General features: G+C 41.4%; 1 protein-coding gene across 22 annotated transcripts in view; it reads left to right on the top strand.

The window, feature by feature from the left end:
- Positions 1-25,133, top strand: part of PARD3 (par-3 family cell polarity regulator) — a 724,849-nt gene that overhangs the window by 691,668 nt on the left and 8,048 nt on the right. For all 22 annotated transcript variants that reach the window (XM_017871440.1, XM_017871462.1, XM_017871451.1 and 19 more), the window contains 2 exons: positions 10,995-11,115; positions 23,118-23,245. In XM_017871440.1, coding sequence (XP_017726929.1) covers positions 10,995-11,115; positions 23,118-23,245 — 249 coding nt within the window. The remainder of the gene's footprint in view (positions 1-10,994; positions 11,116-23,117; positions 23,246-25,133) is intronic.

Consider the following 25,133-nt stretch of genomic DNA (forward strand, 5'->3'; position numbering starts at 1 on the left):
CCCCCCTTCCCCCCCCCCCTCCCCCCCCCCCCCCCCACCCCACTCTCTTTCCTTTCCCTTGTTTCTTTTCTTTGTTTCTTTCTTTTTCTTTGACAGAGTCTCGCTCTTTCACCCATGCTACAGTGCAGTGGTGCAGTCATGGCTCACTGCAGCCTCAAACTACTGTGCTCAAGCAGTTCTCCTGCTTCAGCCTTCCAGGTAGCAGGGCCTACACATACCACCACACCCAGCTAATTTTTTTTTTTTTTAGAGATGGGGTCTTATGATGTTGTCCAGGCTTGTCTCAAACTACTAGCTAGAGCGATGCTCCCATCTTGGCCACCCAAAGTGTTGGGATTACAGGGATAAGCCCCCCCACCCAGCCAACATTTTATTTTCTAAAATGCATTTAAATTCATAGGTATACCCTGAAAAATTTTCTCTCATCCATTAGTTGCCTAAATCTATGTTAAGATTACCTGCTAGAGAGTCAAGAGACTTGAGAGGCCCAGACCTCAGCCCCTGCCCTTTGACCACATACCTCACAGGGTCCTGAGGAAGCCAACCTTTAATGCTCTAACACACACTCTCACAATAGTCACTCTTAGTCGAATATGGCTTCTTAAACCAAAATCTTGATAATTAGTTTGACAATGATAATTTTTAAAAACTTGCTAAGCAGTGTTACTTTCGTGCTGAGTTTTCAGCAGATGCCCTATTGGAGGTATGGCTGTGATAGATTCAGCTGTCCTTTTGAGTAGAAACCAGCTTGAATCATTTTTGTGACACTGGGTAAGATCAGCTACCTAGGGCTTTCTTGTGTGTATTTATTGTTGGGTCCTGAAGTTATGTATGTCTGTGCATGTGTGTGTTCTTTGTTGCTGGAGGACTTCCCCTCAAAAAGTAAAACTAAATTTTTCTCACTCCTGCCTGAGACCAATGACAAGCTAATAAGGAAGAGTGATGAAAGTAATAAAATAGGGTGAGGGGTACATTCCTGAGGTTTTGTTGCTTATAAAATGATAGCCCTGTTACCCAGAGACCACAGAGGGACTTGGAGTAAGATCTAGTCCTGAGGCTTTCCAATGGAGAGACGACCTCCCTGTGATCCATAAAGCATCCGGAGAACTGGAACTATCACATCAGAAGCAAATGCAGGATTAACAGCTTTGAAGACCACCTTTTTAACCCAGAGAACATAGCTGTATGTTTTTAATTTGTTGTGATTTATTACACCGAAATTGGTGTGAAATGGACAACAAATCATGGGTGTCAGAATCTGGAAATGAATTTTATCAGCTGAGCAAAGTGAGTACCTTTGGGATTTGCATGAGTTTCTCATAATTCTTTTTATATTACAGATGATGAGTAAAACTGTGAAAATAAACTGAAACTGACATGATATTTCCTAAGTAGTTAATTTCACATGTATACATAGACTTATATGAATATAGCCACTTAGCCTCAGTTTAGACTTTCTCTGTAATTCAGGGTGATTTGTACATAACCACAGAAATATATGTCTAAAAACCTTAAAGTCAGTATCAAGACCATTTGTGCAATATCATAAATGTCTGGGATTATCATAGAAAAATGCAAAGACTATAACAAGATATTTACCAACTATGATTTTTTTCAATGTTCAAATTTGGAGAAGAGAGTTTACACTTACTTACTAGTATACAAGTGGTAAGATTAAAGAAGGATCTATCCCAAAATTTCAGATGTTATAAATACCCTTAAGCATCACAAAAGAAGCAGCCCTTGTTAGAAACTAACTTTGCATGCATAATTAATGTGGGCACCACATTCCTACTTCACAACCAGAAGAGAAATTGAATTCAGGTGTTTGGTGAACATATGGGGGATTTACTGTGAATTTATGACCTGTGATTTGAGTGTAAAACCCCAAGATACTTGCTGATAAAACTTAATGAAGCTTGTGCAGAGGAGCTATTTTTATTTGTAGTTTGATAATTGATACATTTCTTGGTTTAACCCTCCCACCCTTCCTCCATTTCTCATAAGTCGTCCAGCCTGAGACACAGCCATAGTCAAAAGCCCCAGTCTTCTTAGCCAGCTTGGTCTCATGCTTAACTAATTTGAAAGTTCACAGTTTGCTTTTCTGTGGCATTTTAGTCTGTTCTTTCCCTTCTCTCTTAATTTAGCAATTAATACTTTTTCACAAACTGTACAGGTGATACAGGCGACAGGAGGCCCACCGTGTGTGCTTTGAACACGTACTGTGGGAGAAAGTGCAAACGATTTCACAGGGGGTGACATCAGTTTACTCTTTCTTAAGAAAGCAAAGATAAAGGCACAATACTGCTCATCGTTAAAATTTAGACAAATCCATGGCCATTTAAAGGTGTTCTCTCCAAGAATAAACACTTCAAGGGGCAGGAACCTGCTACACGTATCCTGACCATGTCTCTCTGCTTCACTGTTTATACCTACGATTTTACCAAGAATGCTCCTGATTTGAGAACCAGGAGAAAAATATTCTAAAATAACAAAAAACAAAAGCAAATGATAAGTGTTCCATTTTAACATACAGGGCGTAATGGGTTTAATGAGAAACCTGTGTTTGCTCACTAATTTACAGCAATTAAGAACTCAGTTCTGACATCTGTAGGTTAGAACTATTTACCTAGAGATCAGGAATATTTTATGGAATTGCTCATCAGTATAGAAAAATACCTAGGTGGGAAGCAGGTTGTTTGCCTGCCTCTCTACATAGTGTCGTTATCTGGTAGTTCTGTATCATAGGATCCCTTTTTAGTTCAGTGACATTTATCCCCCCAATGCTTTAGTCATCCCAGTTCAAGAACTTGTTTGTATCCACTTTGTCATGCTGACAGTCTGTCTGTTTTGAAAGGATTACAACTCTGTACATCCATGCATGACATCACAGTAAGACATTGCTTAATGATCTGAGACGCTGGTGGTCACTGCTGGCTGCCTGTTACTAAGGCTTCGTGACGGGTCTGCCCAACATCTGTTTCTTCCGGAGTCACTTTTTGCCTACTCTGGTCCTGGTGTCTGCTTTAAATGACATCTGTGAAATAGCTGAAGTTTGGACTTAACCATTGGTACAAGTAAAATAACCCAGAGTATTTTCTTTCCCAGGATACAAGAAGAATTAGTTATTGGGCAAGGAAGGAAAAAGTGCTCTCATTTTTCTCCAGTGAAGATGAAACAATATTCTTGGAAAGTGGGTTTTTTACTAATGGGCTGGATCTTGAGTCCTTCCATTTGTGGAACTATGAAGGAAGTCAGTAAAGCGATACATTTTTCTTAAAGGAGGAGACTGCAATGCAAGAACCTCCTGTGAAGATTGAGTTGTTACCCAAAGACGTCGTCAAGGCTTGGAAAAGTCAGGGTGCAAGAAAACAGGACCTTCAAGTATAAATGAATTGAGTCTTAGAAGCTTTAACCTACTGTCTTCTCCCTTCTGTGTGTGCTGGGAAGCAGACCATGATGATGTTTCTTAAGTTGCAGGACTTTGAATGCTGGCTGGTGAAAGAGAAAAGATTTTCTTAAGTGGAGAGCTTGGCAGTTAGCAGAACTATAGAATATGTTTTCCCCTGTGATGTGTACATGGGAAAACTGTCGGAGTGATAGAAATGTATCAATAGAAAAAGCTTTTTTTTGAGTGTGGTATTGCATTATTTCCAGGATTGCTGACACAATTTGGAAATTAACTTCTTGAATTTTTTTTAATTGGGAAAAGAATAATGTCCCTTTTTCATCTGCAGTAATTGGATGCCAAGTGCAGGTGTGAAATTCACTAGCATTTGGAATAGAATTTTGTACATAGGCCAAAAAGTAAATTGCTAGGGCTGAGAAGTAGATAGCAAAAGGGAAATGGCCAAATGATATAAGCTGATATGGTTAACAAAAAATCTTTACCATGTACCTATGCTTTTGTAAGTAGTGGGTTTGAAGGGCATCTTTCAAGTCCTGAGCTCTTGGCAAACTAAGTAAATCAAATGCTAACGGGGATTATCTCTTTGTGAGTTGTGTGTTTGACCCAGATCCCAGCAGGTCATCAATCTCTGCCAGAAAGGGAAACCAGCAATGAGCCCTTTAGTTCAGCTTTACCGAATCACCTGGTTGGCAGGTATATTTCCCTGGACTCCAGGAAAGCACTCACATTCTTGCCTTGGTCTCTCAGGAGGCTGACTTTCAGAGATCACAGAGGCGAGGTGAGGTGTTTTGCGTGCAGTAGTGGGGAGGTTGACAAAAGGTATCACCCTAAGCAATTGAATAGATTTCCATGGGACATTCTTGACTATAGACTGGTATTCACTGGAAAGCACATTTGATTGGTTTCATGTATTAAGATCTGGCAGTGAGCATTTTTCAGTTACATCTTCTGCAGTAGTATTTACTTTGTGCAATTTTTCCCAGAGACCAGAACTTTGCAGTGACTAATTCTATGAATGATCATGGTAAAACTCGCTTGTAAAATGTGATGCCTGTCTTTTATTCCACTCTTCTAGCAACATGCTTTTGCAACAAGCAGCATTTGTTTGGTTCCACTTGTGGGCAGGGCCTATGTGTTTCTAGGACATTAGGGCCACCTTAAATCTGTCCATACTTTATTTCCTTGAATTTAACAAGAATGTACAGCCCCCATATTGCTGTTTAAAGTGATGGGGTGGTAGTATTTGTGTGGGGGCAGTCTGAGGAGGGAGGTCTAGAGAGTTTATTGCTGCAGTGCTGTCACATAGCAAATTTCCTAACATAATGGCCTCTAATAACAAGCATTTACTTTTTGCTCAGACATCTACAGAGAGGCTGGGGGTTGGCTGATCTAGGCCAGGCTCTACTGGGCTTGACTTGAAGCTGCAGGTTGGATTCATATTCACTCCATGTCTCTTAGACTGTGGGCATGTTCTTGTTACGGTAGAAGTCAGGAGCACAAAGAGTACACCCAGCATTCAATCAGTTTCAAACTCCTTTTGTGTCACATCCACAGACATCCTGTCGGTCAAAACAAGTCACATGGCCAAGGCCAACATCAATGGGGTATTCCTTTTCTTTTGCTACAAAACAATGTAACACAAATTTTGCAGCTTAAAACAACACACATTGATTATATCACAGTGTCTGTGGGCCTGGAGTTCCAGCATGACTGAGCTGGATCCTCTGCTCAGGTTCTCCCTCAGGGTGCAATCAAGGAGTCAGCCAGACTGGGTTCTCACATAGAGGCTACTACTTGGGAAATACCAGCTTCCCTGCTTCCATCATTGTTGACAGCATTCTGTTCCGTGCGGCTGTGGGATTCTTGGCTCCTTGCGACTTCAGTACCAGCAGGGAGAGAGACAGAGGCAAGCAAGAGGGACACCACAGTGGTAACCACAAACATGGCATGATCACTGCTGCGTTTCGCATTGGTTAGAAGCAAGTGCACAGCAAACCACCATGGCACACGTTTACCTCTGTAACAAACCTGCACATCCTGCACATGTATCCCAGCACTTAAAATCAAATTAAATCTTAAAAAAAGCAAGTGTGGGTTCTGTCCACATTTAAGGGTAGAGGAGTGCATAAAGGTGTGAACCCCAGAAGGTGTGGACATTAGGGCCACCTTAAATCCATCCATCACAGATATTTGCTGATCAATTTGTCCTGCCGCAGGGAAGTGACGTACAAGATATGTACATGTTGAATGGCTGTGATGAAGGCACAGACCTAAGAGAGAAAATCCCATACACATGCCCATTCTGATAAACTCTAAGTCAGTATTTGGGTCAGGGGGACAATTACAGGTGAACTGAAAGGAAGAGATGAATGTGGGCTGGAGTAGTGAAGAAAGGCTGCAAGGAAGTGGATTGAGGTCTTAGACTTACTGGTAGAATTTGGAAAGATGGAAGGGAAAGAAGAGGGTATTAAAGAAAGAAAAACATGAGCAACTATATCTTCCTCTCTTCTTTGGCACCTTTTCTTCTCCTGTACCAGAGTTTATAATCATCTCTGCCTTCTGAACAATGTGGAGAGCCTGCCACAATTTATTTCCTCCTCCTGTCTACCTTCGCTCTTCTTTTTTCTCCCCCTGCTATGGGAAGGATAGTGTATACCGAGACCACCTTACTTTAAAAAAAAGAGTGGTTACTTCTCCCTTCCACTGAATTCTGGATCTTAAAACTAATCTCTCCCAGGTTTTCAGATTTCTTTTGCATAATTAAAAAATGCAAATGTTAAAGTATTTTTAATCCATAAAGAATTAATCAGTCACATCACAAACTCCTCTCTCTCAGCGTATACTCCTCTGAATAGATAGGTGAGACTTCAGGCCTGCAAGGAAGGATATCCAGGTTCAGGCTTAGGCAGCTCAGAAGGTAGGGACAGTTTAGGAGAAACAAGACTATCTGGACAGTGCCTGGTTATCGGTTTTAACGTATTTTGAGGGACTGTTACTAGAGGACCACCAGCCTTATTATTTTGGTGCAATGAAAGTAAATAGCCTGCAGAAGCGACACATAAAACAGGCAATGTCTGCAGAATGTGAACCAGTGGTTACAGGCTAGCCACCAATGGACAAAATCGTTATTTGGCTTACCTAGAATTTAAAAAGTAAAGTAAGTGAACATTTTAAATTTGGGAGAGAAAACTGTCTTTCCAACTTCTCTTAAAGAAGCAACACCAGGCCAGCATCCCTTCATGGCAGTAGTCTACCAACTGCAGCCATTATCTTCAGAGTGCTGTCTGTATACCTGTAGTATGTTCTGAATTCGTATATGTATAAATTATTGGACCCTGCACTAGACTGACTCAGAATTTCTCAAGGCAGGCCTTGGCAATCAGTATTTTTTAACAAGCTCTCTGAATGGTTCTCAAATACACAGTGCGTATAGATGAGAACCGCTGTTGTGAGGTTTCTGTTCCCTCATCGTACCTAAGGAAATGGTTGAGCTGGCATGCCTGTGGGGCACGGGCAGGCTTCAGTGCTTCCCTGCAGATAGGCTCATTGCTCCTTTTAGCCTGAATGGGTATCCACATTCAGGAAGTACATGGTAGTATCCAATCTGAAGATGTAAAAGCCTTGTACACTGCATGGTCTGCCTCTGACATCAAAGACTGCAATCCCCATAGTAATTGTGGATCTTGCATATAATTCAGGATCATATTGTTCTGTGCACGCTGGGCTAAGAATCTCTGTAGTGTGTGATCCTAGGTACCGTACCTTCCTTAAACCTGTCAGGAAAAAACAACAAAAACCAAAGCCCAGATCATCACTGAACCAAAAGCAAACCCTCTTCATTTAGTTAAAACATGAAAGTAAGTTCCAGTTGGGTACAAAGCCAATGTGTTGGCGGAGGCTGAGTGTTGGTATTGGACTAAAACTGTCTTATAGCTGTCTGTGTGGATGTTTTATACAGAAAGTATCTCTCTGTTCCTCTCAGCATCCCTGTGTAGATGCCACTCTTGTGGACTATCTGTAAACTATGATTTCTGACTCTTCATTAAGGGTTTTATTGTCTCACCCATCTGATCAACTCGGATGGTATTTTTATTATATTTCTCACACAAAAAAAATAATGACCAACTTTAAGTTGGCAGTGAACCTAAATATAAGTTGATTAGGATGTGTAGGGATGAGTCACTATTGCTAATGAATATTTCAAATTTCCTTTAGCTTTCTTGGCAGAAGAGCTCACCAAGAACTTTAAAAGTCCAAATTTGAATTATTGGCTCATTATAGACTGGCCTGAGAGACAGAACTGAGCAGTTGCAATGGTTTCATCTCTCAAAGCCAGAATTTCACCTTCAGACTGCCAATTGTTGTTCCCCAAGGGGGCTTGACGGTCTTCCAGTCTTTGGAAATCATCATCAATCATGAAAACCATTGCAGCCTGTTTTCCAACTTCAGACATTAAAGTGGTTTTGCTAGTCTTAGACAAGTCAGCCAGCTTTCTCTAGAGTATTGGAAGAGAAAGAGCAGAGGAAAAGAGGGTGAAACCAAAGGTCTGCCTAGCTCCCCAGATTTGGAAACAAAGGCAGAAGTGACTTCCAGAACTTATCTTTTGCTGTGAAAAACACCAGTGTCACCAGAATTTAACATTGAGGATACTGGGTCAACTCCTTTTGTCGGGAAAACAGACTTTCAGTTAATTGCAAATAGTAGGAGATTAGTTTTATCAATGGTTTGGACTTCATGATCCTAATAATTATGGGCTTAAAACTCTCTATGCTGCATGAAAATAATAGAAGAATACTTCTGGTTAGATTTGTAAAATACTTTGTCAGTCAAACCTTCTATAATCCTCCCATAAAAGCTATAAAGTATGCCAGAAACAAAAAAGCACAGGTGGAAAAATGGCAGTGAGATTCAGGAATGCCCACTTTCCTATCTCTTTTGTGTTATGAAGGTAACCATCCTCATTCATGCCTACACTATTATGGTTTCACGTAGAGAGCAGAGTGTTTTTTAGATTAGACAGTTCAACAATATAGGACTATATATATATATATATATATTTTAAAGCCAGTAGGAATAACAACCTGCCTGTCTCAAAAGTGCGGAGGGACATTTTGAAGTGACGTGGACTGAAGCCTCATGTCATCAGACAGCCCAATTTACAGACCTGTTCACCTTTAATGTTCCAGGCCAATCAGTTCAGATTTGTTAGAAGAAAAGCAAAGAAAGACAAGCTTTTATTGACTGAGAAAATAATCACATTGAATGTATTGACAGTATATTCTAGACACTCTAGTGAAATTGATACATGAAGGTACAGGGACCCCCCCCCCCCCGATATGTTAAATGATGCAAGGCTATTCCATATTTTTAGAAGATGTTAACATGATGAGCCTGTACATGAACATGTTCAATCTGAGATTCTTGAACCTTTGAGATTCTTCAAAATATGTGGAATTACACGTAGACTTATGTCCTTTTGAGAATTTTATGTAGTCTACTGTGACAGAATTTCTCTTTCCAAGCTACCTCTCGCAAATCACATCATCCAGGAGGGGTGCAGCCAACAGAACCCTGGCACACACTGAGTAACCAGGGCAACATGCTTTTGTGAAGAGACCTGGTCTTCCTAATAGCTTTGCAGCTTTCCATTCTGCTAGCAGCTTGGAGGGTATATATGATAAGGAGAAGATGTGGTTCTTGTCCTCAAGAAGTCTGACGTTCTGTTGTGGAGACATAGATGTCTGATAGGCTTGAATAGTTTTCCTGATGAAACGAGAGAGTTCCCTGACTCCCCTCACAGGACATGCAACAGAGGCTCATCTATTCGACTGCTGTGCGTGCCCAGACCCCTTAGGGGAGGGGGAGCACGCAGATGCGCAGGTACCGGAGCCGGGGCTCCATCCCCACGGTAATGTCTAGGTGTGGGTGCCTGCAATTCCTGAAGCTCCAGTGGGCGTGTTACAGTGCTCATTTAGCTCCCCCATCTGCAGATGGCTTAAGTGTTAACCAGCTCAGTGCCCCCCTTGGTACCCAGGCCCTTGTCTGGCATCCAGGAAGAATCAGGTCACACATGGTCTTGAAAGATGGCGAATGTGGGGATTTTATTGGGTGATGGAGGTGGCTCTCTGTGGGATGGATGGGAAGCTGGAAAGGGGATGGGGTGGGAAGATGATCTTCCACTGGAGTTTGGCCATCCAGTGGCCCAATCTCCTCTCCAGCCATCCCCAGCCAAACTCCTCTTGACGTTTAGATGCTCCTTCTCATCTCTCCTTCTCTGTTGCACCATTCTGCCACTCTTCTACCCTTCTGTTTGTCTGTTCGTGGAGCCTGGGCTTTGCAGGTACAGGATATGGGTACAGGATAGGGGGGCATGGTGGGCCAAAAAGGCAACTTTTGAGTGCAAAAACAGGAATACCTGTTCCCATTTAGGGTTATGGGTTTCCAGACTTTTGAGGGTGGGACCTTTGCCGAGGAACCACCCTCTCCCACCCAGTACTTCCCTGTCTCCCGTTCATATCACTGATAGGATGAAACTTACTGCTTTAGTGAATGGCATAGACCAAAAGTGCTGTGAGATTTATGATGGATTTAATTTTGGTCATCCATCTCTGTTAGTCTTGTGAAAACACTCTTTTTAAAATTTGTATTTTACACATGAAGAGCTTTGGCGCCTGATACATGTTTTAAAAAGTGATATGCATGGCATAGTGAAATGAGGGTTGGACTGAGAGCCAGAAAATCTGGATTTTGGTCTCACTTTCCCCACTGGCCAGCTGGGAGATCCCCAAACAAACCACTTATCTTCTTTAAATGCCAGTTACTACATTTGTAAATGTGTGTGTAGGTGGGTGGGTGGGTAGGTGTATGAAATACTACCTTCTGCACTGAACTTTTAAGGTGTTTCTGAGAATAAAACAAAATTCAATACTATACAAAAAGAAGGCCATATTGTTATTAACTAACTGGTTAAATCAAACTACCACTTGAACTTATTTTAAAATGCTGTTAATTTTGCTGTGAGAATGGCATTTTCTTTATAGACCTCTGATGACTCATAAATAGGAACCTCGTATTATGAAAATATTGCTGTACATTTGTGCAGCTGTATTTCATGGTGCCCTATCACTTGATTATTACAACTCAGATATTTAGAGTGAAATTATTATCTGTACTTCCTATGTTTAAAAACTTCAGCTTAGAAACATTAAGTACGTTAGTCTAAGAAGGTACAGAAACTAGGACCAGACCCTGTTGTTTCTGACTTTTAATGCAGTGTCCTTTCCAAAAAAACTTCCCTGCCAACACCTTGCTAGATTACAGAAAGGAAAGGAAGCTTTTAAAGAACAGCGAATAAAAATGAATATCTAAAAATACTGCTTACCCTCTTGAATATCTAAAATACCTCAATAAGCCTTAATCCTAAAACCAAAATGAAAACATATTTTAAATGCCCACATATTGTTTTAAAAATTCACTTTCTCTTAAATGGCATTATTTCATAGCAAGTTGCCATGTTTTGCTAGCAACTGCAGTTCACAGATAATATTTCTGAAGGGTATTCACTGCTGCCTCATCTTTCTTTCAGTAACAGATCGACTCCTAGCAATCATGATCGGATACAGCGTCTGAGGCAAGAATTTCAGCAAGCAAAGCAGGATGAAGATGTAGAAGATCGTCGACGGACCTACAGCTTTGAGCAACCCTGGGTAAGTAATTGGTTCTCCAGCACAGTGAATGATCCTACAACTTCCCTGCAGCAAAGGCCAGTAAGCTATGACCTCAATGCTCTATGAAATGAGACAAGATGGAGTCAAATTCCTTTGACCTTTAACATACTGACCTTTTCCTCATTTCCATATGGGTTTCATCATTGCTAATTTCATTTTATGTCTTATTCCACCATCTGTCCATTGCATAATAGGTTTCACTAGCCTTATGACAAGACATAACAAAAGTATTGTCACTCTCAGCTAAGAATTTTTTTAAATTTAGTAACTATTTTTCTATAGATACATATTCTCAGAATCAGAGCCAAGATTAATTTGTTCAACACTTCTCCATTGTGCCTGTAATGTACAAAGTACAGTGTTTAGTAATTTTTTTTTTTTTAAGAGATGAGGTCTCGCTTTGTCACACAGGCTGGAGTGTAGTGGTATGATCATAGCTCACTGCAGCCCCGAACTCCTAGGCTTAGGCAGTCCTCCTACCTCAGCCACCAGAGTAGCTGGACTACAGGCAAGTGCCACCACACCTGGTTAATTTTTTAGTTTTTTGTAGAGACCAGGTCTCACTATGTTGCCCAGGCTGGTCTCAAACTCCTAGGCTCAAGTGATCCTCATTCCTCAGCCTCCCAAAGTGTCAGGATTACAGGTGTGAGCCACTCTGCCAGGTCTAGTAATCTTTAATCTGTTGCATCCACCTTGTGTATTTGTTGAATCCATCTTATTCCAGTTCATCCTCCACATAGCCACCAGGGAAAAACAACTTCAAATGGCTTTCCCAATGCCAGAACTGTGTTCTGATCTTGTGTTTCGCCCTAGAGATGACAGCACTTCTGAGAGTGGAGGTGTTGGGGCAGATTTTTTGAGATGATGGGGAGTTTGAAGAATCTCTTTGGGAGAGTTGAGAGTGAGTCTGTTAGAGGTGAATAAATAAGCTGCTTAAGGTAGGACACTGTAGCATGGGGTATTGGGAAGTCCAGTTAGCATGGTAATCTGACCTAACCAGCAATGCTTAGAGGACTGGGAATAGAAGGAATAAATTTGTGGATTAATTCTATAGTGGGGGTTGGAAGATAGACATGGCAGAAAGCCAAGGCAGGTGCCGGAGTCCTAGCAAGGACACTGGGGAAGCATCGTGTGGTCCAGGTGGGGTGGCAAGTATAGCTCAAGGAAAGGTTAGCCTCACAGCCTAGCAGTGTGCAAGAGGGCTCAGGATCTAGGGGTTCTCAAGCCTAAGAGGTTGTGGTCAAAACAATATATGTTTTGGACTCTAGGATCTTGGAAGTAGAGGTGATAGTTCAGACGATGTTGAGGTCTAAGGCGCGCCATCTTTGCATGTAAGTTACAGAAGTAGAGCAGAGATTAGTGTCCATAAAGTTGACGAGTTCAGTTCAGACAAAGTGTTGGGAATATAATTTACTAGATACTTGGAAGAGTAGGACAGAAGGAAGAATGGTGTTATAAAAGGCTGGAGGCCAGGCATGGTGGCTCATACCATCACCCCAACACTTTGGGAGGCCAAGGCGGGAGCATTGCTTGAGCCCAGGAGTTTGAGACCAGCCTGGGCAATGTAGAAAGACCCTATCTCTACAAAAAAAAAAAAATGTCTTTAATTACCCAGATGTGGTGGCATATGCCTGTGGTCCCAGCTACTCAGGAGGCTGAGTTGCGAGGATTGCTTGAACCTGGGAGGTTGGGACTGCAGTGAGACCCTGTCTCAAAAAAAAAAAAAAGGAGCATTTTATTTGAGGAAGGGTAAACTACCCAGCTGATGTGGAACTGAGAGGTTGGTTATGTTGAAGGGAAGAGGAGATTAAAGGTAGAAATGTAGGAAGAGGCTTCGATGCTAGATCGAAAGTTTGAAGAGAAATTGTGCTAGGAAAGAACACTGGCCCAATAGCCAGGTGGCCTGGCTCTCCTGGCCTCAGTTTTCTTATCTCTCAACCAAGATTAGAATAAATGATTGCAGGCCAGGCACAATGGCTTACGCCTGTAATCCCAGTACTTTGGGAGGCCAAGGTTGGTGAATCACTTGAGGCCAGGTGTTTGAGACCAGCCTGGGCAACATGATGAAACCCCATCTCTACTAAAAATACAAAAATTATCCAGTCCTGGTGGCACATGCCTGTAATCCAGACTACTCGGGAGACTGAGGCAGGAGAATCGCTTGAACCCGGGAGGCAGAGGTTGCAGTGAGCCGAGATCGCACCACTGCCCTCCAGCCTGAGCGACAGAATGAGACTCTACATCAAAAAAAAAAAAAAAAAAAAAAAAAGAATAAATGATTGGATATCAGTTACCGTTTGATGAAACGGAAGTTTCAGAAGAAGCTAAATGTAAAGCAGATGCAAGTAGAACCTCTCTGGTTAACTATAGAGGCTAGATCCTGTTAGCTGCTGCTGAAGATCAGAGCTTCTCAAAGATCACAGAACAGCACCTTTAGCATCACCTAGAAACTTGTTAGAAATACATATTCTTGGGCCCTGCGTTGACCCTACTAGATCTAAACCTCTATGGGTGGGGCCTAGGAATCTGTATTTTAACAAGCCTTCCAATTCATTCTGAAACAAGTTCAACTTTGAGAATCACTGTTCTAAAGTCTAGACGATCTCTGAGGTCCTTTTTGGTCCTGAAACCCAATACTCACAGTGTATTATTCTACATAAAGCAAGAAACCTATAAATGCTGCTCATTAAGGGATTTAGTAACCAAATTAGAGTTTGAGGAAAACTAATTTTGTGGAGGAAAGGCAAAGAGGAAAAAATGGAAGAAGCAGTACTACCGTTGGCCCTTAAACAACATGGGGTTGGAGGACCATCCCCTTCCTCCTTACACACACAATCAGAAATCCCCATGCAGCTTCTGACTTCCCAAAAACTTCTGCACTAATATCCCACTGTTGAACAGAAACCTTACCAATAACATAGACAGTTGGTTAACACACACTCTGTACATTATATGTATTATATGCTCTATTCTTACAGTAATATAAACTAGAAAGAAAATGTTATTAAGAAAATCGTAAACAAGAGAATATACATTTCCCTTTCATTAAATGGAAGTGGATCATCATAAAGATCTTCTCCATTGTCTTCAGATTGAGTAGACAGGGGAGGAGGAGAAAGGAGCGGGGGTAAGTCTTGTCTCAGAGTGGCAGAGGTGGAAGAAACTCTGTGTATCAGTGGACTCTCAGAGTTCAAACCTGTGGTGTTCAAGGGTCAAGTGTAGTTTGAAGGGCTTTAACTTAGTTCAGGTGAGGAAGATGGGGCAACTGGCACCGGGGGATCAGCATCCAGGTGTAAAAGCACCTCAGGAAATCAATTCTTGCCTAACTCTGGGAGGTTATAAAACGAGTTCCCTAGAAAATCTCTAATTGTCTTCTGCAACAATATTACTATTAATGACATTTTCTAAGGTATTTAGTTCATTTTCCTAGATGATCACGTAAATTGAGTCATTCCCATGTAGCAACATGACAGAATTATGTTAATCTGCTTATATTGTCTGGCATAATTGACTCAATCCATTCCTACTACATTTCTTGAAGCAGAATTCTTTTGTGATGTGTGATAAATACATTCTTAACTATGTATATTTACACAAAAGGGCTGAAAAGAGTAATGAGCATGGTGTCAAGCTGAAGAAGAAAACAGCAGCTGAATATGGAAATAGTTAACACACATGCACACAGTTCCAACCTGGCACAGCCCTGCCTGAGCTTATCATTCTCCATACCATGCCATTAGGAGCAGTGTTTGCCATTTGACTTTGCCTGGGAATGTGGATTCCAAACCAGCATCTTGACATTTACTCTTTAACTAATTATTTAATTCATCAAATTCAATGAGTTCTTACGATGTCCCAGGCATTGTGGTTAGTACAGGAGAACAAAGATCGAAAAGAAAAAATGCCCTCAGAACTCTCCAGTGGAACTGAAAAAAAATAATAATAATAAAGGAATACTTGGTACCATATAGCAGAGGTAGGCTAGGGGTGTGCATGGGGTGAGAACCATGGAGCGGTGAGGACCACATCAGTGTGCAGTGGTCAGGAAAGGCTTAAAAGAACCCCTCTTTGAAGTTGGAATATATTTTAAATATATAACAGAGAAGCAGACATATGTCTTTGAGAACTCAGATTGATGAGTTTATTTCTGGTTTCTGACATAGTATCCGCATGCGAGACCTCCAGGTTTCTTTGAGGCTAAATGAGTGTTTCCTACTTGTTAGTTCTAGATGTTTTTTATTGGGAAAAGTGAAAATGATTTGAAATTTATTTTGGTTTCTTATAATTTTTTTTTTTTTTTTTTTTGAGACGGAGTCTCGCTCTGTCACCCGCCTGGAGTGCAGTGGCCGGATCTCAGCTCACTGCAACGCTCCGCCTCCCGGTTTACGGGCCCATTCTCCTGCCTCAGCCTCGCCGAGTTAGCTGGGACAAACAGGTGCCAGCACCTCGCCCGTGCTAGCTTTTTTTTTGTATTTTTTAGTAGAGACGGGGTTTCACCGTGTTAGCCAGGATGGTCTCGAACTCCTGACCTCGTGATTCGCCCGTCTCGGCCTCCCAAAGTGCTGGGATTACAGGCTTGAGCCACCGCGCCCGGCCTCTTTATAAGATTTTAACTTTGGGAACAGTGAATAGGCTGGAATGCATTTCTATGTTATCTATTTAATATGAACAATCATGTTAGGGAAAATGTTTGAAAAAATCTTGTACATTTGGAAACTCAACTGCTGAAGGTCATGGGCCAAATTATTGTATATCAAAATGCCATAGCAACTTCAGACAGACAACTTGGCTTGTATTAACGTTTCCTGTAATGAGTGAGCAGGGAATTATTTGGATGACAGGCTGATTACCTTAGAAATGGAATAATTTCCTAAATTATGGGTCACAAGTTGACCTTTTCTTTTCTTTTTATTATTATTTTTTTCATTTTCAAGCAACTGAGATCTTGCTCCATTTTACTGATCATATAAATGAGCTTAAAGTGACTGTAATTCTACTTAGTGTATTAATTTTCATACCAATGCTTATGGTTACCTTAGGAAGAGCTGCTCAGTTGTTTAAAATGTAGCTTGGTCTATGGTTTTAATTATCTGTTTTACAAAACGAGCTTTTTGCATCTTGGAATCCTTTTCTTCTCTTCTCCTATGTATTCTGACCTTGAAGGGTCACTGTGTTTGGAAGGGATAGGACCATGATCTCACTCATTGGAATGGTTTGTAATCATTTTAGTTTTAAGGAACCGCAAACTCACCTTCAAGCTGTGTGTACAACTGAGCCCATATTAGTTGAAATTGTCATGCTTGTTAGAAATGCCACACACAAAGTGCAGCCAGATGTGTCATATAGAAACATATGTAAGCCAATTACTTTACATACAGAGCAGGATGCTGCAGAAAACTCATCCAAGTAGCCCTTTCAATCCACCTATTTTGAAAATGTTCTCTGTAAGCTCTAGCAGTACAAAATGCACCTGTTCTGGGCCTTTGTTCAAAATAATGTCTGGGCCTGAGGGAGCTGATTTGTGGCACAAAAGGTCTTTAGATGAGCAGAGGCCCAGAAAATTTCCTTAGCTACATAATTGAAGTGAATTCTCTCCCAAGTTGAGCAAGAGAAGAAGAAAAAGCAACTTCTTCCTCACGTAGTGCCAGGTGCAACATAAATAAAGCCGCAAGTTGCTTTAAATATTTCTTAGGATAATAGAACAATAGGTGAGGTTAGGGTTATTATCACAGAGCTTCGATATGGACAGGACTTAGTGCTGCTTTTAAAAGAACTAAATTGCAGGCTGCAGACATAAGTACAGTATGCCGTAAAAACTTTGCAGATACCTGAGTGTTGCCCACAAGGAGACTTGCTGGCTGAGACCATTGATAGATGGGATAATGGAGCCTTTAATAATAGCTGTATTGCTAAATCCTTTCCATCCAAGGTTGGGAGTGACTGAAAGTAGTTTAGTCCTTCAGGTAGAAAATTCATACTCTGCAATGTGAATATCCTCTTCTCCCTCAAGCTTGCTTGTTTCCTAGCTGTCCATCTTTCAACGAATAACAAAATCTTTTTCTCCCTTTTCTTGTTTCAGACTTTAATAGCTCTCCCTGCCCTCTTAGGGCTCTGCCCGCTTTAATTGGCAAGGCAATCACAGCACACAGCCACTCTGCCACTCTGTACCACTAGATTGCTTCCCTGTGCCTGGGGAATTTCAGAAAATGGTGGTTTTCCTTTTGTTTCCGTCTTTTTTAAGACTTAAAAAGTATCTGCTGTCATTTTCTCATAGCGGCCTCCATGCCTTGACTCAAAAAATGTTGCCTTAGTTGACAGCCTTGAAATGAGTATAACCCTAGCTCTAGTTGGGTCGAAATCACCTCCCATAGAAATAGACCTGGAGGGCCAGGCACGGTGGCTCATGCCTATAATCCCAGCACTTTGGGAGGCCAAGGTGGGTAGATCACAAGGTCAGGAGTTTGAGACCAGCCTGGCCAACATGGTGAAACCCCGTCTCTACTAAAATTATAAAAATCAGCTGGGCATGGTGGCAGGTGCCTGTAATCCCAGCTACTCAGGAGGCTGAGGCAGGAGAATCGCTTGAACCCGGGAGGCAAAGGTTGCAGTGAGCCAAGATCACTCCATTACAGTCTAACCTGGTGACAAGAGCAAGACTTCGTCTCAAAATAAAAAAAGAAAAGAAAAGAAATAGACCTGGAGAAAGCCATCTGCAGAGAGGTGCCCGTCGCACATAGAGAGAGCCTCTGTACTGTCGCAAAGTCAACGCTTTCTTCTGCCCTGTGACCTGTCCCTCAGCCAAAGGCTCTGTGACTCATGGCCATGCTATGCTCAGAAGCCTTGGGTGGTGGAAACTCCTGAAGCCACCTTGGGTTGCCATTAGCCCAAATACTGAAGTGCCTCGCTTGTTTTGTAGAGCAAGCTTTTTATTTTCCGTGTTCCTATTGCTTAAGATGGGGGCGAGGATAAAAGATCTAAGCACTGGTGGGAAAGGTGAGGTGAAGACAAATACAATTAAGACCAAAACATTCATTTCCAAAAACTTCATGAGGGAAATGGGTGTGCTTTGCAGTCTTTTCAGCCATTACTCACATCCTTAGTAGCAATTAAGCTTTTCAGCATTCAAGACCCACAAGAGTTCAGTCAATAGTTGTATTAATTGTGGGGGGTGCAGGTGGGTGCGGAAGGCTGGGAAGGCAAGATGGATAGATAAAAGTTAACTTTGTTTTGATTGAAAGTTGTACATAAGTCTACTGAAGAAAATAATTACTAATATTAGCACTGGCCACTTTTCAACAGAGTCAACAGTTGACACTCTTTACTTGACTTCATGGCATAAAAATGATTTCTGTTTAATCTTTAAATTGCTACTCTTATCAGAATACAGAATTCCTATTAGGGTCACAGCTCATATGCATTGCTAAAGTAAGCACTGTGAATCTCAAGGGAATGCCATTGGTCTTTTTGTCATCAGCATCATTCTCACCATCATCTTCATCACAGGTTTTCATCCGAAGTGCTTGAATGTTTTGTATTTTATTTTTTGTTTTCTGTATGTGCCCTTGGACATACGAAATTTTGCAGATTTTTATCATTCATAATTTAAGGAGAAAATCTGCTCAAAATGATCCTTTATAAAAATATTACGTGTGTGGATATATATATATATACACACACACGTGCACACCCACACATACACACTGTTTTCCTTATCTATAGGAAGAAAAATGATAGATTATTTGAAATTATTGAATATTCTCTGTAAATGTTAATATAACAATGATTTTATTTTGTAAGTGGTAGCACACTTGCATATTAAGCTGTCAAAGTCTTACAGTATTACCTAGTTCTAATTAGTACTGAAACTTTGTACTATGGATATTCATGTTTGTTCTTTATTGACTGTCTATTAAATATTTTATTTTGTATTTTCATTTTTTTCTATTTTTATTTTGAAGCAATGATTTTATTTAATTAAGAGAAATGCTTAATGACTTAATTCATAAAACACCGTATGAGACCATTACAAGCATGTAATCTCCAGCACTTTGGGAGGCGAAGGTGGGAGGATCACTTGAGATCAGGAGTTCAAGATCAGCCTGGGCAACACAGCAAGACCCTGCCTCTACAAAAATTAAAAAGAAAAAAGATTAACCAGGCATGGTGGTACATACCTGTAGTCCTGGCTACCTAGGAGGACTGTTTGAGCCCAGGAGTTTGAGGCTGCAGTGAGCTATGGTTGCGCCACTGCACTCCAGCCTTGGCAACAGAGCAAGATTCTGACTCTAAAAGAAAAACAAAAAATGTTTTAAAAAAATGTGGAAAATATTTTTTATATTTTACCCTACTAAGTGATACCAACATTGTATTGCTTCCTCAAACTTGAACTCTTACCCCTTTATAATCTATGAGAAAGACATGTACTTCATAGTGCACTTACAAAAACAGCATACATATTTTTCACTAGTGGTTTTAAACATAGGCCATGAAGAGATTCACATATCGTGGCTCTCCAGCGTCCTGTGTCGTATATACTCGTGTGTTTACTTCCATCTTACAGTCTCTATTGTTATTATGGCCCTGGCAACCGTGGGTTTTTTTTATGTAAAAGGTCATTGCTTGTAACAAATTTCATCACAGGGTTATTTATAATTTACACTGTTAAAACAGAGCTTCGCCTTGTTCTCTGGTGAATCTCCAGAGTTACTACAATTATGCCTATGCAGGTATTTCCCTATATGGGTGTTACTTTGTCATTGCAGTTGTTGATGATATTTTATTTGAAAACATACACTTCTCTGTGAGGTTACAAATTACCTCTTTTCTTCACTTTAATTTTGTGCTTGGACTCGGATACATTATTTTGCTCCTGCCGTAGGGATTGAAACCACAGTGTGAAATTCGAGGTCGCCATTGTAATACTGTCCATCCGGTTTTTGTTTTTAAGAGGTCTTCATTTAAACTGTGAATTAGAGGGTAATTTTTTATTCAGGCCAAGTGTCAAACTTGCCAGGATGAACTTACTCAGTTGTTGCTCTGAGCTGGTCATGTATACAATCTTCCTTGAAATATGTGGCCTGTTAGAGTTTTATCTTAAAAATAAGAGTGATTCTCTTTAGTAACCCACCCTTTTGCAAGCTCTGAAAAGAGAAATGGAGTAAAATATTAATGGTGAAGCCAATGTTTATGTTTCCTCCTGGTGATTATGATAGTATGAAATATGTCAGTTTGCTGATCCCAAACTCATTCGTTCCTTTTAAGTTTTCAGACCCCATATGCTGATAATGTCATCATTGGAACATATCCAGATCCAACTAGATACTTGTAGCTGATAAAGTCTGAGGTGAACAGTGTCAGAAAACACATAGCAGAGAAAACAAGTCCTTCAACTTCTTTTTTCTCTGTCAGAAACACATTTTCAGGCCTATGGGAGAAACAACTTAAAAATATACCTGAAGTTTCTACAAGACCTTGCAATTTCCCTTCACATCTCCACAAGCAGCTTGTCACAGAACAGCACGAGCTTAAAAAGCTGGTTACTAAATCCTGCTGCAGAATGCCAGATCTTTCAAGACTGGTTGACACATGCATATAGCTTTACACTGAGTGAAAAGGAAAGGAAAATGTGGTTCTTTTGAGGGTGTAAAGGAAATGGTGTAGTGTTTTCTCTCTGTCCAGTGGTTTATCTCAAGCTTCCCATTGCTCACCGTGACAAGAAAACAGCTCAGTTTCCTTTTTGGCCAGCCTCATCAAGTGTAATGGAAGAAAATGTCTGTCTCTTTTAATGCAGTTGATGAACAATTGTTTGCATAAGCAGAACTCGCTCAGAGAAGTGTTTTTCTTGCTGAAGGCCTCACTGATGTGTTATTTGAACGGTGTCGTGAAGCGGGTCTCTGAACACACATTTGTTCCAGTGAGTGTGGTTATAAACATCCTCTAGTAGAGACTGGGGTATTGTAAAGCCTAATCTCCTCACACATTATTTTGTATCGGGATATTTTAATATGCTCACTAACTAAGCCCATATGCTTTGAAATGTTTGTCCAGTATATTGCTTCATTACTGCTTATCAAAAAGTAAGGTTGTGCTGGCTTTGCAGAAAGAGAACAATAGATGATGCTTGATTTCTTTCTGTCCTGGCCAAAGCCAACCATAGAGGCCATTCTTTTGGTAACAAGGCTACCTGTTATCTTCTTACAGCTCGCCAAATAAATGCTAAGATTCTGTTGTTCTAGAAAATCATTATCAGGGCAAAGTCTACCATTAGCTTTCAACTCTAAAAGAAAATCAATAACTTGTTTCTAACAGACATTCCTCTCAGACTATGCCTGATGCACAACATCGCATAACAGAGGGGGAACTGAGGGTGGCCAGTACTGAAAAGGATCACTTAAGGGGCCTCCTGCTGATGCTGTGACAAACCATTGAGATGTTTTGTAAATGTAGAGGCATCATTGTCTATTTTGAGCACAGCTACTTTTATTTCAAAAGGCCAGATCTAGAAGGTAAGCTAACCATCATCAGTGAGAAGCTGAGGCATCCCAGAAGCCTGATCTATACAGTGCAGTGTACACGTTCAGTAATCGGATTTCAGTGAGAAGCGCCAATCACCAGATGACTTGCTGACCAAAGTATGGTTTTCTTTTCTTTCTTTTTGTTTTCCTTTTTTTTTTTTTTTCTTTTTTTGAGACAGTGTCTTGTACCATCACCTAGGCTGGAGTGCAGTGGCATGGTCATGGCTCTACTGCAGCCTCAATCTCCTAGGCTCAAGTGGTCCTCCTGTCTCAATTTCCCAAGTAGCTGGGATCACAGATATGTGCCACTGCACCTGACTAATTTTTAAAATTTTTTCGTAGAGACAGGGTCTCACTGTGGTGCCCAGGCTGGTCTTGAACTCCTGAAATGGAGTGCTAACCAAAGTATTTAGTTAGGAGGATTGAAACTTTCTCTATAGGGGATGATCAACCTAGGTTAAATTACTATTTCCTAATAACTAAGGTAAAATGTATTACCTAATAACCAATTTAAGTAGCGATTAGCTTTTGGAGTTGTTCTTTTGATAGGCATTTCTGTTCCCTGTTTGGCTGCCATCTGTGGATTGCAGGAGGCCTGTCAGTACCTAGTTTAAACTAATCTTGGCTTAAAATTTCACTGTCATCCTGTAGTAAAAGGAGAATCAGCTATACTGTATCCTGCTTTAAAACTAAAATATATACCTACCCCCCAAAATTCAGCATGGCCAACTCGCAAGTGTGCACTCCTGGACTTTCCCACTTTTGAGAGTTGTAGCAAATTTTATTTTATTTATTTATTTATTTATTTATTTATTTATTTTGATATTAACATCTTCTAGTTTTTGGAAGAGCCTCACTCTCATTGTATCTGCTGTGTGTATTCTCAAGAGAGGTAAATGGCATCTTATGTCAGCATTTACCAAGCCTCATTAAAAAGACTAGATGCTGGGTATAGTGGCTTACACCTGTAATCTCAGCACTTCGGGAGGCTGAGGCAGGATTGCTTGAGGCCGGGACAACGTTGGGAGACCCCATCTCTACCAAAAAACAAAAAATTAGCCAGACATGATGGCCTGTGCCTGTAGTCCCGGTTACTCCAGAGACTGAGGTGGGAGGACAGGAGTTCAAGGCTGCAGTGAGCCATGATTGTACTACTGTGCACTCCTGCTTGGGTGACAGAGTGAGATCCCATCTCTAAAAAAAATTAAAGAAGAGTAGAAAGTTTGATCTCTTTAATTTAAAGCACATGCCAAAGCCAAAACACAGTTTAAGAAAATTGAGTGTGTGTGGGCTCATAAGAACAATTATATGTATGCCACTTTTCTCAAAGAAATGATTTTAAAAAACAAATCGCAGAATTTTCAAAATTTTCAAAGTCAATTCGTAAGAATCGAAACGGAGTCAACCAGTTGTGTTATCTGTGCGGATCTTTCTGGTTAACGATGTGCTTGCATTTTCCTCTTCCAGCCGAACGCACGGCCAGCGGCGCAGAGCGGGCGGCACTCGGTGTCCGTGGAGGTGCAGATGCAGCGGCAGCGGCAGGAGGAGCGCGAAAGCTCCCAGCAGGCCCAGCGCCAGTACAGCTCTCTGCCTCGGTAGGAGGACGCCTGGCCGAGCCTCCAGATCCACCCCCCTGCCTTGGCCCTTTAGGAATGCGCTCCTTCCCAAATCGCTGGGGCCTCTCCAGCTTGCCCCTGGTAGCAATGGAGGAACCAATAAATGTCTGGTGGCTGCTGTTCCTTAGCGTGGGGGGCTGTCTTACTGCGAGGCCAGCGGAAATACCTATTGCAGGAGATGCCAGTATTTTCAACCACAAGCTCCCTAAAAAAGTGAAGCGACTGGTGTACTGGTTTCTTAGTATTGGCTCTCCTGCTTCCCGTGTGGACAAGACAGTATCTTCATCTGAAAAATGGGAAGATAACCCTTATTTGGCATAGCACATAGGGTAATTAGAATCAATGACACTTCATAAATCCAGAGCTCCATAAAAGGATCGGGATATGCCGTGGTTGTGTGGGATCCGTGGTCCCAAACCTCACTCTCTTACTGTCCCATCATCACTGTTGTCACCCATGTTTAACTTTAGAGGGTCTCAGGGATGCTGAGCTTGTTAGCTGGGAACCAAGCAAGCAACCCTTACCTGCCTGCTCCCCAGGGGAGAGGCCTTGACCCAGTTCTCCGACAAAGGATCTCAGGTGACTGAGTGCCAGTACATTGAAATAGTGACTATTTTTCCATCAAAGTATTTCTTCCAGGCATAGTGAGGAATAAAATATTGAAAACATTCAGCTTTTTAAACTTCCCAAAGCAAGTGACTCCAGTAGCCACATTCTTATAGGCATTTGTTGCTGTATTTCAAAACTAGGGACAAAAATATTTTAAGTAGGAAAAGATTCATTTGCCATGTTGGTATCAGGTAGACTTTTGACTTTGAGCAAAACAGTTTTGGGGAGTTAGGAGACAAATGCTTATTTTGACTGACCAATGTAGATTGATCTTGATCAATTTCTAATAAAGATGAGTCCTGGCCAGGCATGGTGGCTCAGGTCTGTAATCCCAGCACTTTGGGAGGCTGAGGCAGGCAGATCATTTGAGCCCAGGAGTTCAAGACCAGCCTGGGAAACATGGCAAAACGCTGTCTCCATAAAAAATACAAAAATTAGCCAGGCATGGTGACACATGCCTGTAATCTCAGTTCCGTGGGAGGCTGAGATGGGAGGATCACTTGAGCCTGGGAAGCGGAGGTTACAGTGAGCCGAGATCACACCACTGCACTCCAGCGTGGGTGACAGAGCAAGACCCTATCTCAAAAAGACGAATTTCTTTACATGTTAATAATCACTGTAACAACCACAAGGGACTTCACCACATGGACACAGGTCAGCCAAGGGGACATGGAGTGGATGAGTCTCCATGGGCATGAGTGCCATCTGTTGAAGCAATTTATTCATTCAGTTGTTCTTTTTCAATCCATAAGGCTATGTATAACCCCTTTGAGTACTAAATTATTTTTTGCTTTAAAAAGGAGAATTGCCAGGTTCTTTAGCCTTCTCTAGGTAAGAGTCATTAGAGTTTTGGTCTTTATAGGACCTTTGATATAATCTTATCTTGTAAGGAAACAGCTCAGAGTAGGTAAATTTCCCCCAGCTCACACAGCTAGTAAGTCATTTTGCCAGCATTCAAACCTGAACCTGCCCATGTCCTAAACTATGATTTTATAAGGCCTGTTGCTATCAAGGATTTCTGTTCCCAAATTTTTTGGGACAGAGTCTTGTTCTGTTGCCCAGGCTGGAGTGCAGTGGCATGACTTTGGCTCACTGCAACCTCCGCCTCCCAGACTCAAGCAATTCTCATGCCTCAGCCTCCCAAGTAGCTGGGATTACAGGCGTGCGCCACCTCACCTGGCTAATTTTTGTATCTTTAGTAGAGAAGGGGTTTGCCATGTTGTCCAGGCTGGTTTCGAACCTCTGGCCTCAAGTGATC

Source organism: Rhinopithecus bieti, unplaced genomic scaffold, assembly GCF_001698545.2.
Source record: "Rhinopithecus bieti isolate Rb0 unplaced genomic scaffold, ASM169854v2 scaffold_763, whole genome shotgun sequence".
NCBI lineage: Eukaryota > Metazoa > Chordata > Mammalia > Primates > Cercopithecidae > Rhinopithecus > Rhinopithecus bieti.